Genomic DNA, 12,631 nt, shown 5'->3' on the forward strand with positions numbered 1-12,631 from the left:
ATGCCTCTCCACATCTCACCCTGTCCTTAACCTTAACCCACCACACTGCACTTTTAACTCCTTTCTGGTCTGTCTTGGAGACCCAAGTCGTTGTAGAACCTTGTTTGACTCCACTTAGTCCAAGTACCCACCTCCCCTAGTCTCAACTCATTTATTTTGTCATTCCTTTGTGCTCCCAGAAAAAAACAATACCTACTTTGTATTTAAAAACACTTTTATTTTCATTGTTTAAACATCTGCCTTCCCAGGAGACTGAGCTCCTAGAAGTCAGAGAATGTTTTTGTCAGGTTTGCATCCCCAAATTTTAGCCTGGAGCTGGTTTTATAGCAAGCTGATAATATGCTTGTTTTTTTTTTTTTTTTTTTTTTTTTTTTTTTTTTTGCGGTACGCGGGCCTCTCACTGTTGTGGCCTCTCCCGTTGCAGAGCACAGGCTCCGGATGCGCAGGCTCAGCGGCCATGGCTCACGGGCCCAGCCGCTCCGCGGCATGTGGGATCTTCCCGGACCGGGGCACGAACCCCGTGTCCCCTGCATCGGCAGGTGGACTCTCACCCACTGTGCCACCAGGGAAACCCAATATGCTTGTTTTATTGATCTCGGCATTTGCTGTCTGTTCTATGGATTTGTTTTCTAGGACTGATGATGTACAGTTTTTCTAATTTGTTTCTCTTCAGCCTCTGCTTCTACATACTGGGATGGGACGGTTATGCACCCTGGATGAGTCTGTCTCCTTGGCAACCATGATTGAGCAAATCAAAAGGCACCTAAAACTGTCTCATGTTCGCCTTGCTCTTGGAGTAGGGAAGACCTTAGGTAAATATGTCTCCTTTATTTGTCCAGTATACTTACTGATACTGTTGGGCAAAAATTGAAACTCTTGGCTGTGTCAGTATAGATGATAGAAACGTGTTAGCAGCTCACAGGAGATGGCTGCTATCCTTTATCGATCGGGGTGGTTGAGGTTATACTGTGATATACGTCTCATTGGCCTAAACACGATTTATTTCTCAGGTACACTCCACATTCATCTCAAATCGGTGGGGGAAGTTTGCTCATTGTAGACTGCTTACTGTTGCTGAGGGAGGGTCTCAAACCATCAGTTAAACATTCTAGTCTGGAAATACATATTCTGTTCAATTCACTGTCCAGAATTACTCAACCCAGGGAGAGCATGAAGTGCAATCCTACCAATATCCAGGAAGAAAGCTGGAAATTGTGATTGCTCCAGTTACAATGCAAATCTTACATTTTACAATACTGGCAATATTTTATAGTGAGGTAGTGCTCAGTGATGTGATCCAGTGCAGTTTCTGAGTTTTGTAGCCACTGCCTTTTCTCTTGGCTTTCCCCAGTATTTTGGGTAACAAAAGGAACGGACAGAACATTTGCTGGACCCCTGCAGTGAGCCTAGCACTGTACCTAGTGTCCTGAGTGTGTTGAGTTCCCACTGTGAAGGCGGCGAGTAGAGCACAGGTGTGATGAGTGTGGAATCTGAACGCCTTGGGTTCACGTTTGTCCTGTCTGCTGCATGACTTGGACAGGCTATTTAACCCCCTGTGTCCTGGTAGCCTCGTCTGTAAAAACTGCAGAAATAATAAAACCTAACTCATCGAGGTGGTGGTATAATTCATGTGACTGGCACACATTAAGTGCTGGCCATCGTTAGCTGTCTGGGAGGTGTTATTATTCCCATTGTACAGGTGAAAAAAATTGAGGTTTGGAGAGAAACTTATCCAAAGTCCACAGCTAGATCAAACAACTCATGAGTGTTTGTTTCCAAAAAGCGTTGGTGGCAGAGATGGGATTGGACTTCTGACGAGCTCCAGTGCCACTCTTTCGAAATACCACTAATGAAGTGTCCATTCTAGAAACCTAAGTGCTAAACACTTATTGAATTTTGGCTTGAAAGATTCTGTATTTCACTCTTCAGAGGATGCTCTTTCAGGATCAATACGATATTAAAAAAAACATGTGTCAAATCCATTCATAGCATCCTCTAACTAGCCCTTTTAGTTCCTTAGCTTCCTTACCTGGGAACAGAGAGTTACCTGCTTACCTCTCACTGTTACCTGGAGACCCGGGTGAGGTTGCTTTACTGAGCAGCATTGCAGTGAAGCCCAAAGCCTAGTGCTAATAGTGGTTGATACTATTCAGGGGTGCCTTATGTGGGCTTCTGCAGCAACATACATCTGAAGGAATAATAATGCTGCCTTGGGTTAGCTCTGCAATGCCAAGGAATAGTCTGTTTGCCTATGTGAAGATGTTTTTTATTATTTTTTAAAACTTGGTAAGCAAAATTCACGTACTGGTGATGAGACTAGGAGTGAAATCTGCATTACATTTAGGATTCTCTGTACAAATTATAATATTAAAATGAAGGGGAATTATAAAGTAGTGGCCTCTTGTTTCCTTTATCTGGAAGAGTCCACAGTCAAAGTCGTGGCCGTGTGTGCTGGTTCTGGGAGCAGCGTCCTTCAGGGAACAGAGGCCGACCTCTACCTCACAGGTAGGACAGCCTTTGGATCTTTTTTCTACCCTTTTCTTGTGTATCCCTTCCCTACCTTGGTTTATTTTTTTTCAAGTTAAAAAATAGCATAGGGCTTCCCTGGTGGCGCAGTGGTTGAGAGTCCACCTGCCGATGCAGGGGACATGGGTTCGTGCCCCGGTCCGAGAAGATCCCACATGCCGCAGAGCGGCTGGGCCCGTGAGCCATGGCCGCTGGGCCTGTGCGTCCGGAGCCTGTGCTTCGCAACTGGAGAGGCCACAACAGTGAGAGGCCCGCATACTGCAAAAAAAAAAAAGCATATTTTAGGACATCATCTGACATATAGATGGATCTAATAATAGCAGGCTTTAGGACAGCATCTGACATATAGACGGATCTGTTACTTGAACCTGAAATAAATAGGGACTATGCCAAAATTGGGAACATACCATATTCTTTGTGGAGGGGAAAAAAATCATTTAACAATTAGATTATCTAAAAAACTGATGTTCAGCACTTATTTAACCTAACTTCTTCCTAAACATGATTTCTCTCAGATTTCATATGTAAGTTAATGGGACACTTTTTACCTCGTCGTCTTAGGTAGAAAATGGTTCCTCTTACTCAGCCCTAAAGACAATCATCAGTTTCTATCAGTTATAACTCCAAAATCTTTCTAGAACTTTTCTCTGTATCTCCATCCAGGCATCCTCTACTTGAAGTACTTCATCAAGCTTCTAATCTTAATCTTCCACACACTCCCACAAAACTAACTTTCAAAAGTACAAATATGATGGTGGATAATATTATCCAGGCTAAAAACCCTTCAGTGATCTCCTTCAGCTGTCCTGGTGAAGCCTAAATGTTTCATCCTCTTTCATGCAGCCTTTGCTCATGCTGTTTTCCCTGGCTAAGATGTCTTCTCTTTGCCCCTCCGGACGCGCAGGCTCAGCGGCCATGGCTCACGGGCCCAGCCGCTCCGCGGCATGTGGGATCTTCCCAGACCGGGGCATGAACCCGTGTCCCCTGCATCGGCAGGCAGACTCTCAACCACTGCGCAACCAGGGAAGCCCTGCCCCTTTCTTAAACTTCTAGTGGTAAAAGCTCAGAGACACCTCCCCTGAGAAGCTTTTTCTTGACAGTGTCCAGCTCCTGCCCCTGGTGGTCATGACTTCCTCTCCCGATTCCTGTCACTTTGTTCTTAACCTACAGTATGCATTTCTTATTGGACCTTAATTGTTTGGCTCCCAGGCTTTATACTCTGTCCTTGTGGGTAATACCTACCTGGTAACTTGGCCCATCGTTCCTCCAAGGAGTTGGAGGCACTTTGTACACTGCCGCTACCAGCGGTATTTCCACCTCTGCGCCTCCTGAGGGTTAGGAGACTGGGGGTTAAAGATTACTTTTCCCACTTCTAGGACGAGACTCAAGGGTCTTAAGCCCCTGGCTGTTCCTTTGGCTACCCCTGGGGCCCTCCATTACTAAGGCTTCTCCTGCCACCCACACCCATGCCTTATTGTCTCGCACACCCCCTGACAGGGGCTGCTGCGCTTGAAGCATTGTCGCACCCCCAAGCGTGGAGGTGCAGCATCTGAGCAAGCATGATGTAGTTTTTGAACCAACTAAAAATGTATGTGACCATTACCTGTTTTCTTTTCTATCCTTCAAAAGAGGTAAGATTTTTATAAGCCCTCAAATGTATACCAGATTGAAATAAACTTTCAGTGTATAGGCAATTTGATATCTTACAACATGGTGTTTCTGTTTTAAAATTTTAACATTTTACTTTGAAGAAATTTCAGACCTATAGAAAAGTTGCAAGAATAGTACAATGAACTCCTGTATACCCTTCACCTAGATTACTAATGGTTATATTTTGCCACATTTGTACATTTTCTCTCTCTCTCTCTAACATATCATACAATATATGTGTATATATTTGTGTATGCATACCTATATTTATATATTTACATGTTTCCTCCCAAACCGTTTTGTAATAAATTGCAGATATGGTGACCTTTTACCCCTAAATACCTCAGCATTGTATCTCCTAAGAACAAGGATGTTCTCTTATATGACCATGTTGTGATGATTTCAGGTTGATATCTAATCCATGATCACACACTACCTCTGGAATAGTTCTAAACTTTGTCTTCAGAGCATTGACATTTTTGAAGAGTGTAGGCCATTTGCTTTGTTGTATATCTCTCAGTTTGGAGTGTCTGTTTCTTCATAAATAATGACTTTTTTAAATTAGTTTTTTTATTATAAAGCAATATGTACATAAGATAAATTCACACAGTTCCAAAATGTTAAAATGTCCTTCCTATCTGGTTAGTTGGGGAAACAGAAAATATCTTCTTATCTGGCTAACTTAAGATGTCTACGGTCTGTGAGGCATCACTTTGAATATAACTTCAGGGATGGGAAGCCCCAGCCAATAGACCAGTTTCATCACCCTTCCTTTGAGCTTGATGTGTTAGGTCATAAAGGGTAATATCCTAGAAAGACCAGCAGATGGCGAGATTGCTCCTTGCAAATATAAATTGTCTTTGATTTGCTTTTTCTTTCCCATAGCTGCCATCCTGAGCCAGCCTTTCTTTCCTTTGTCTTCTGGTGTTACTGCAGGGTCTTTATGGATTTTCCCACTTCCATGCCTTCTCCAGCCAGTGCATTTATAATAGTCCAGGCAGCCAGATTGTCTTTCCTAAAGCATGACTTCTAACTGAGCCACCCTAGTGTCTTTTTCTCCTTTTACTTTTTCTCTACTGTTACTTAGATTAAGATGTTTTAAAAGGTGCCTGAATAAAAAACTATTCCTTATAATGAAATGATGCATATTTGGGTAGGGGGGAGTGTGGGGAATTGAAGATTTGGGCAGGGGGGCTTTTTTTTCTAAGAACCATTTTTTTAAATGCGTTTATGTCTCAAGTATATTTCAAAATTATGCTTTTTATGAACAAGCCAAATTGTGCATAATGTATTTTTGCTTTTAAGTTGGAAGTCATCAGATTCATACATGGTGTTTTTTAAAATTCAAAACATTTGAGTTTTCCCAAAATCTTTTCACAAAAGATGATATCCTCTTCCACCAGTAACTTCTAGGTGTTTTGCCTAAGTCAAAGGAAAATACCTTGCTTTTAATTTAGAAGTAACCTTAAGTTCATTTCATCCTTATGAATTAGACTACGGTTGATGCTGAAAATTTTGGTACTCACAAAGTGTAAAGGAGTCTCTGGGAAGTAAGCCTAGGACTTTCTTTTTTTTTAAAGATTTATTTATTCATTTTATATTTTATTATTGCTGCGTTGGGTCTTTGTTGCTGCACACGGGCTTTCTCTAGTTGCGTTGAGCGGGGGCTACTCTTCGTTGCAGTGTGTGGGCTTCACATCACTGTAAGCCTAGGATTTTCTTGAGGTATTTGTTATTTAATAGTTACATAAGAAAGAAACTTTTTGGGGCTTCCCTGGTGGCGCAGTGGTTGAGAGTCCGCCTGCTGATGCAGGGGACACAGGTTCGTGCCCCAGTCCGGGAAGATCCCACATGCCGCGGAGCGGCTGGGCCCATGAGCCGTGGCCGCTGAGCCTGCACGTCTGGAGCCTGTGCTCCGCAACGGGAGAGGCCACAACAGTGAGAGGCCCGCGTACCGCAAAAAAAAAAAAAAAAAAAAAAGAGAGAGAAACTTTTTGAAAGCCCCATTTTACTTAGCAATGGTCATTTATTTTATTGTGGAAACATTTTGAATGGGTGTTCCTACAGGTCTAGTTATGGCAGTATTAGATACTGTTGGATGTGTGAATTTGGATCTGCCAAGGAGAAAGAATTTGGAATTCCGTATCTCTTTTTAAATTGGAGGACATGTAAGAAACATGCATATAACTTTCTAGATTTATATGTAAAGTTCTGGTGTATTACATTTGCTTCATACAGAATGCAAAGTTGGTATTTCTGCTGTTATGGTTCAGCATTCCTCAGACTCTGTGTCTAATATTTAAATATTTGTTCTTTCTTTTGTTGGCAGGTGAGATGTCCCATCATGATGTTCTAGATGCTGCTTCCCAAGGAATAAATGTGATCCTCTGTGAACATAGCAACACTGAACGAGGCTTTCTTTCTGATCTTCGAGATATGCTGGATGCTTACTTGGAGAATAAGATTAATATTATCGTGTCAGAAATAGACAGGGACCCTCTTCATGTGGTATAATGCATGCAGGAACAACCAGATGACACAATCTGCAAATCGAATGGCTCCCAACTCAAATGCATAACATGAATCAGTGGGGTATCCTTCTGAAAGAATGTCTTAGAAGGTACATTATCATTTCTGGTTTCTTGATCTGCTTCACCAGATGTTCTGTAGCTCAGAAGGTAAAAACAATAATATAATTACCATTAAAGAACAATTATAAAGAACAAATTAAAGAATATATTGTATAATATGTATTCATTATAACCTCTAGGAAAGATGGAGTAAACCTGTTTACTTAACATTCTTGGGAAATATCAATAGCTCAAGTAATCATCTCCTTAGCTTAATTATAGATGGGATGTGTCATTCTATATCTCTCTGTCCTTAGTTATTTTAAAAATACACTTTTCCAAAAAAATATATATATATACATATAAACTTTAAAACTTGGGATTAGAACACCTGTATATAGGTAGTAGCCCCTGGAGGGTGATAAGGTCTGTATGTTTCTGTTCCTAGATCACTAACCTCCCACCTGAATTTCAGAATCAGGATGAGTTTTTTGGGTTTTTTTGGCCATGCTGTGCCACATGCAGGATCTTAGTTCCCCGACCAGGGATCAAACCAGTGCCCCCTGCAGTGGAAGCATGGAGTCTTAACCACTGGACGGCCAGGGAAGTCCCTCAGGATGAGTTTTGCTTTTTGTTTTAAATATACATGATCATTATTCATGTAATTATTGCTTTTTAGGTAACTCACCTGTAATTTTATTAGTAATGTATTCAATATAAAGATGGTTAACTTTCAAAATAATGTTAGTGAGTACTTATACAGTATTAATTTTGTGCCAGGCACTCTTCTAGGTGCTTTATAAACACTTTCAATCCTTTATAAACAAGCATGTAAGTATTGTTACTCCCATTTTACAGATGAGGAAACTGAAACAGAGGTTAGTTTGCCCAAGGCCACGTAGCTAGGAAGTGATGGAGTTAGTTAGGACACAAACTCAGGCAGTCTGGCTCCAGAGCCTGTGTGCTTAACTACAGTGTATCTTAATCAAATACATTGATGACAGAACTGATAGAAGAGGTATGGAAGAAATCCTGAAGGGAAAAAAAAGTCCATTTTAACTGTGATTTTCTCTGGGGGGTATGATGAGAGGTTTTTTTAAAAAATTTAATATATATATATATATTTTTGGCTGGGTTGGGTCTTCATTACTGCGCGTGGGCTTTCTCTAGTTGTGGTGAGCGGGGGCTACTCTTCGCAGCGGTGTGTGGTCTTCTCACTTCGGTGGCCTCTTTAGTTGCGGAGCACGGGCTCTAGGCACGTAGGCTTCAGCAGTTGTGGTGCACGGGCTTAGTTGCTCCGCGGCAGGTGGGATCTTCCCGGACCAGGGACCAAACCCACGTCCCCTTCATTGGCAGGTGGATTCTTAACCACTGCGCCACCAGGGAAGTCCCCGTTTTTTCTTTTTAATGCTTTTATATGTATTTCCAATTTCTCCACTGAGCATGTTACTATGGTAATGGCAAAAGCAAATCTTTTAAAATACTATTTGTCTAAGATGAGAAGCATAGAATTTTCTATTTCCTTTGTAGGATCCTTTTCCTACCAATCTTTTTTCTCCTGGAGGCTTTGGGATCCTAACTTATAAATTATTCTTGGTGGTTCATCTGTAATACTGATTCACTACAGAAATAACCAGTAGGAGTGAGCCTTATGAAATGCCCCCCAGTTAGAGTTGGAGGAGCCACCAAGAAAGGTGGGAGAACAGCTAAGTGTCAGTAGCCAAGAAGTAGAAAGCTTCAATGAGATGGTCAGCTTTGTCAAAGTGGAGAGAATGAGATGATAGCTTTGAGAGACTGTCTTGATGGTATTTGCTTCATTCATTCATCCACTGTTCATTTTCTGTGTGCTGGGCCCTTAGAGATGTGGGGAGGATAGGACAGAAATTTGGATGACGGTTACAATAAACTCTTAAGTAACTATGATAAAGATATGCATAGGGTTTATAAGGAAGGTCTTCTGGAGAAAGGGGGTAGAATTCAGTCAAGAGGGACAGCTTGAACAAGTGCACCAAGTAGAGAAACAGCACAGCACAGTGAAAAACCCAAGTAAGTAATTCACGTAGACCCAAGTAATTACTGTCATGGTGGAAAGCACAACGCAGGGAAGGTATGGTCAGAGGTGATGACAAAGAAATAAACTGAGGCCAGTAGCTCTCAAACCCTCCTTTTTTTCTTTATAGCACACTCAAGGTGTGATGTGATTTCATCTGTAACTGACTGATGACGGCAGTAAGGATCTCAGTGAAGTAATTTTAGTTAAATCCAGTTTCTTTACTGGCATGCTAGCATTTCTAAATAATTAAAAATACCCCCAAACACATCCTATGCAGGATTTATTTTTATTTTTTTCTTCCTGTGCAGTTTTTTAAAAAGTACCACTCAAGATTATTTACTTTCAGCTGTCAAATTTTCTGAACTGTTAACTTTAACATGTTGATCGCTTAGTTGTACATATCATTGCTTTCCATACTTTTAATGTGTACCAGAACATCTGGAGATTTAGTTAAAATGCAGATTGATTCAGATGCCTGAGTAAGGGCCCAAGCATCTCTTAAGTTCCCAGGAGATGCTGATGCTGCCATTTTGAGGACCACACTTTGGGTAGCAAAAGTAAAGATGCTGAAGTATTTAGGTGACCTAAATACTTAAGACTTGAGGCCCAAGTGATATATGCCAAAATAATGAAAATTTGGTAATGAGCTTTGTTATACTCATGCTTAAAGTTATATTTTCCATAGTGTTAGTTATTTCAAATTTACTTTATTCAACACATTAAGGATACTGTCATTTTTAACGCTGTTAAAACCTCAACTAGATATTTCACGTCACATTTTCATATTCTCTCAACTGCCTAGCACAGAGCCTTCTACTTAGTAAGTTCTCAGCAAACATGAATTAACGTGGCTTAACAGCAATTTGAAAAATTAAAGTATGGGAGACTCTCCCAAGGGAGAGAGATCAAATAATTACAAAAAGCCTGAGAAAGTCATTTACATGACAGTTTATCCCTTGGCTTTTAGGAGACACAGTCTGTGATGAGGCGGACTCTCATACACTGTTATATCTGAGAGCCACTCAGGACTAAGCTGGAAGAGTCACCTCACCTCCTAGAATGTAGGAAAATACATGGTGAACTTGCTACTGGCTCCAGGTTTGAATTGGTTGGGGGGGAAAATACAGTTGACCCTTAAACAATGTGGGGTTTAGGAGTGCTGACCTTCTGCACAGTAAAAAAATCCAAGTATAACTTATAGTTGGCTCTCCCTGTGTATGCTGTTTCTCTTTATGTATCCGTGGGTTCAACCAACCGTGGATTGTGTAGTACTGTAGTATTTACTATTGGAAAAAATCTGCATTTAAGTGGACCCACACAATTCGAACCTGTGTTGTTCAAGGGTCAACTGTAGATTTCTAAAGTTTTGTTAGTAATTTTTTTTTAAAGTAAAACCTATGCACCATCCCTCGAACTTACTGATCTTTTGTGTGAATGACATGTTCATATATTAAAATGGCAAACACGATGCTAAGAAAGTTCAGTTTCTGGAGTATCACAAGAACTGGTTTAGAACTCCCTGCCTAAGGGATTCAGTATTATGCCAAGTTTGTAGAGTGTAACTGTGTGTCCTGCATCCCCTGTGCCTTTTTTGGCCTATTCTAGCCATTTTATTAAGAGAAGCCAGAAAAATGTTTCAAGGTTTCAGGTCTGTTCAGTCTTGCGAGAAGCGAGCAACAGCAGAAGTTTGGAGCCTTAGCAATCAAACTGATAGAGCTGAAGCAACACTGACGTTGAAACAAGGTAACGAACATATAATTCTGTCAAGATCACCATCAGAACTGTGAGATGCACTCATAAAACTTTTGAAGCACTTCAAGATATCTTTAGTAAAAACACCCAGTACTATAAATGAAAAAAAATGGTTATATCCAAATTGGTTTCTTTATTAATAGTAAAGACTATTCACACATACTGCTTGCAAACAGTATAGACACAAAAATTATAAAAATAAACCAGTAGATATTTAAGGGCAAATGCAAAGTTTGCACATTAGGTCATTAAAGATTTCATATACTTTTTTATACTGTAAGTTATAATAAACTAAATATATTAAGCAAAAAACAAAAACAAGGTGCAAACCAGCAAGCATCATATGCCACCATTTGTGTTTTTAAAATGAGAAATACAGACAAATACCCTTAGATGTGCATAGAATACCTTGGGAAGAATGCTTAAACCGCTGTCAATGGCTGCCTAAGGGACTGGATCGGGATGGTGAGGAAAATCACTTTTCATTGCATATCCTTTGGTACAATTAAACAATTTTAGAATCCTATTCAGGTATAAATCTAAGTATTTTGATTAGTAATTATGCTTAAGACTAAACCCCTTAATGCATGGATTTAAAATAAAATTACTTCATTATATGACACAAAGAAATGGTTTTAAAAATTCTGATCATTTTGGGAAATATTTTCATAAAAGGGGTTTACAAGATGAGAAGTGAGTGAGAAATGCTGATGCAGTATATTACAGTGATATCTTAATGAAGAATTTCATTTCCGAGTATGAAATCGTTCAGGGAGTATGTGAAGACTATGAGCTGACTCCAGTGGCCGAGATTAGCCTTCTTATCTTTCCTAAGAGGAAAAAAGGCTTGAGTATTTAGGAGATTGTCATTTTAAGGAAAAAACTGAAATGTCTTACAGTGAATTTTAGGCCTACTTGATAGAGAAATCAAATTCATTTAAAGCCAGCCATTAATATGCTGCTCATCTGCATGTTATTCAAGAAAAGAAAAACATGTTGATATACAAGAATAGTTAAATTTTTATTTTCTGTTGCCTTGAAAAAACAACTAAAATGAAATTCAGGTTTGTGTTTCTCTAGCCTGGCTTCTAGCTTGTATCCTGAAGGTGACGGCACAGACGTGAAGTGTCCTGAGCAGCACGATCTGTTATTGTTCACGTGCTTTCTGGGATGGGCGTACACCCTACATACTCTATGTTTTTCCTACTCTCCCAACTGAATAGCGTCATGCTCCTCCTTCCTCTGTCAGCATGGAGCCTAAATACAAAAGGAGAAAGCTGAATTACCTACTTTCCCCCAGTCTTACACCTTTTGTTAAGCCATTTCAGAAACAGTAAGAGATGATCTGCCTTCTCTATTATACTCTTCAATTCTGACATATGGAATAGCAAATAAAGCCGATTTACGTGATGCTGCAACGTCTTTGTACTTCCACACTCTGGAACAAGCACGCAAATAGCTCCAGGAGTGTTAAAAGGCCCTCGAAAAATTAGGAATATCATCTCTGGTATAAAAGAATTCAAAACATCCAGCTCCAAATAGTCCCTGAGCACACTGTTCCTTCCAGCAAGAAGTCTCCAGAGAGGTAATGAATGAAAGGCACATTTTCTCCAACTTGAGGACCACTGCATAGTACTAGGATGGTACACCAGCCAGGCTAATAATCAAGGTTCTAATTGATGACATTCCCCCTCCCAATTTTAAATCTTGTACATTGGAAAAAGAGTCTAATATTGGATGTAAACACAACATTTTAGACTAGAGGAGTGGCAGCTGGGGTACAACTCTTCCACAGAAGATTCAAGAGTACAGGAGAGCTTCAAAATTCCTCTTCTTCCTTCTCCAAGAAATCAGTCAATGTTCCATTGTCAACAGGAATTAATAAATATTCCACTCCATCAGTTCCCTAAAAGATGTAAGAATACCCTGGATGTTAGTCATTCGTAAGAGATATATTTGAATCCTGTTGTAGGTTAAACAAAAAACGGATTTGATTTCATTAATATTTTATTTAAATATAAAGGTATAAAAATTAAGGCCAGAGGGCACACAGGCATATATATCTATTAAATACACCGAA

The 12,631-nt window shown here is 40.1% G+C and overlaps 2 protein-coding genes across 3 annotated transcripts in view; one reads left to right on the forward strand and one right to left on the reverse strand.

The window, feature by feature from the left end:
* Nucleotides 1–6,690, forward strand: part of NIF3L1 (NGG1 interacting factor 3 like 1) — a 12,308-nt gene extending 5,618 nt beyond the window's left edge. The window contains exons 4-6 of one of the 2 annotated variants that reach the window (XM_065881008.1): nucleotides 674–812; nucleotides 2,422–2,505; nucleotides 6,506–6,690. In XM_065881008.1, coding sequence (XP_065737080.1) covers nucleotides 674–812; nucleotides 2,422–2,505; nucleotides 6,506–6,690 — 408 coding nt within the window. The remainder of the gene's footprint in view (nucleotides 1–673; nucleotides 813–2,421; nucleotides 2,506–6,505) is intronic. The other variant, XM_065881009.1, reaches the window with a different exon arrangement.
* Nucleotides 6,691–10,667: 3,977 nt separating this feature from the next.
* ORC2 (origin recognition complex subunit 2) overlaps nucleotides 10,668–12,631 on the reverse strand; it is a 51,419-nt gene continuing 49,455 nt past the window's right edge. The window contains exon 17 of the mRNA XM_065880560.1: nucleotides 10,668–12,457. Coding sequence (XP_065736632.1) covers nucleotides 12,371–12,457 — 87 coding nt within the window. The 3' untranslated portion in view covers nucleotides 10,668–12,370. The remainder of the gene's footprint in view (nucleotides 12,458–12,631) is intronic.

The sequence above is a fragment of the Phocoena phocoena genome, chromosome 7, assembly GCF_963924675.1.
Source record: "Phocoena phocoena chromosome 7, mPhoPho1.1, whole genome shotgun sequence".
In the NCBI taxonomy this organism is placed as follows: domain Eukaryota; kingdom Metazoa; phylum Chordata; class Mammalia; order Artiodactyla; family Phocoenidae; genus Phocoena; species Phocoena phocoena.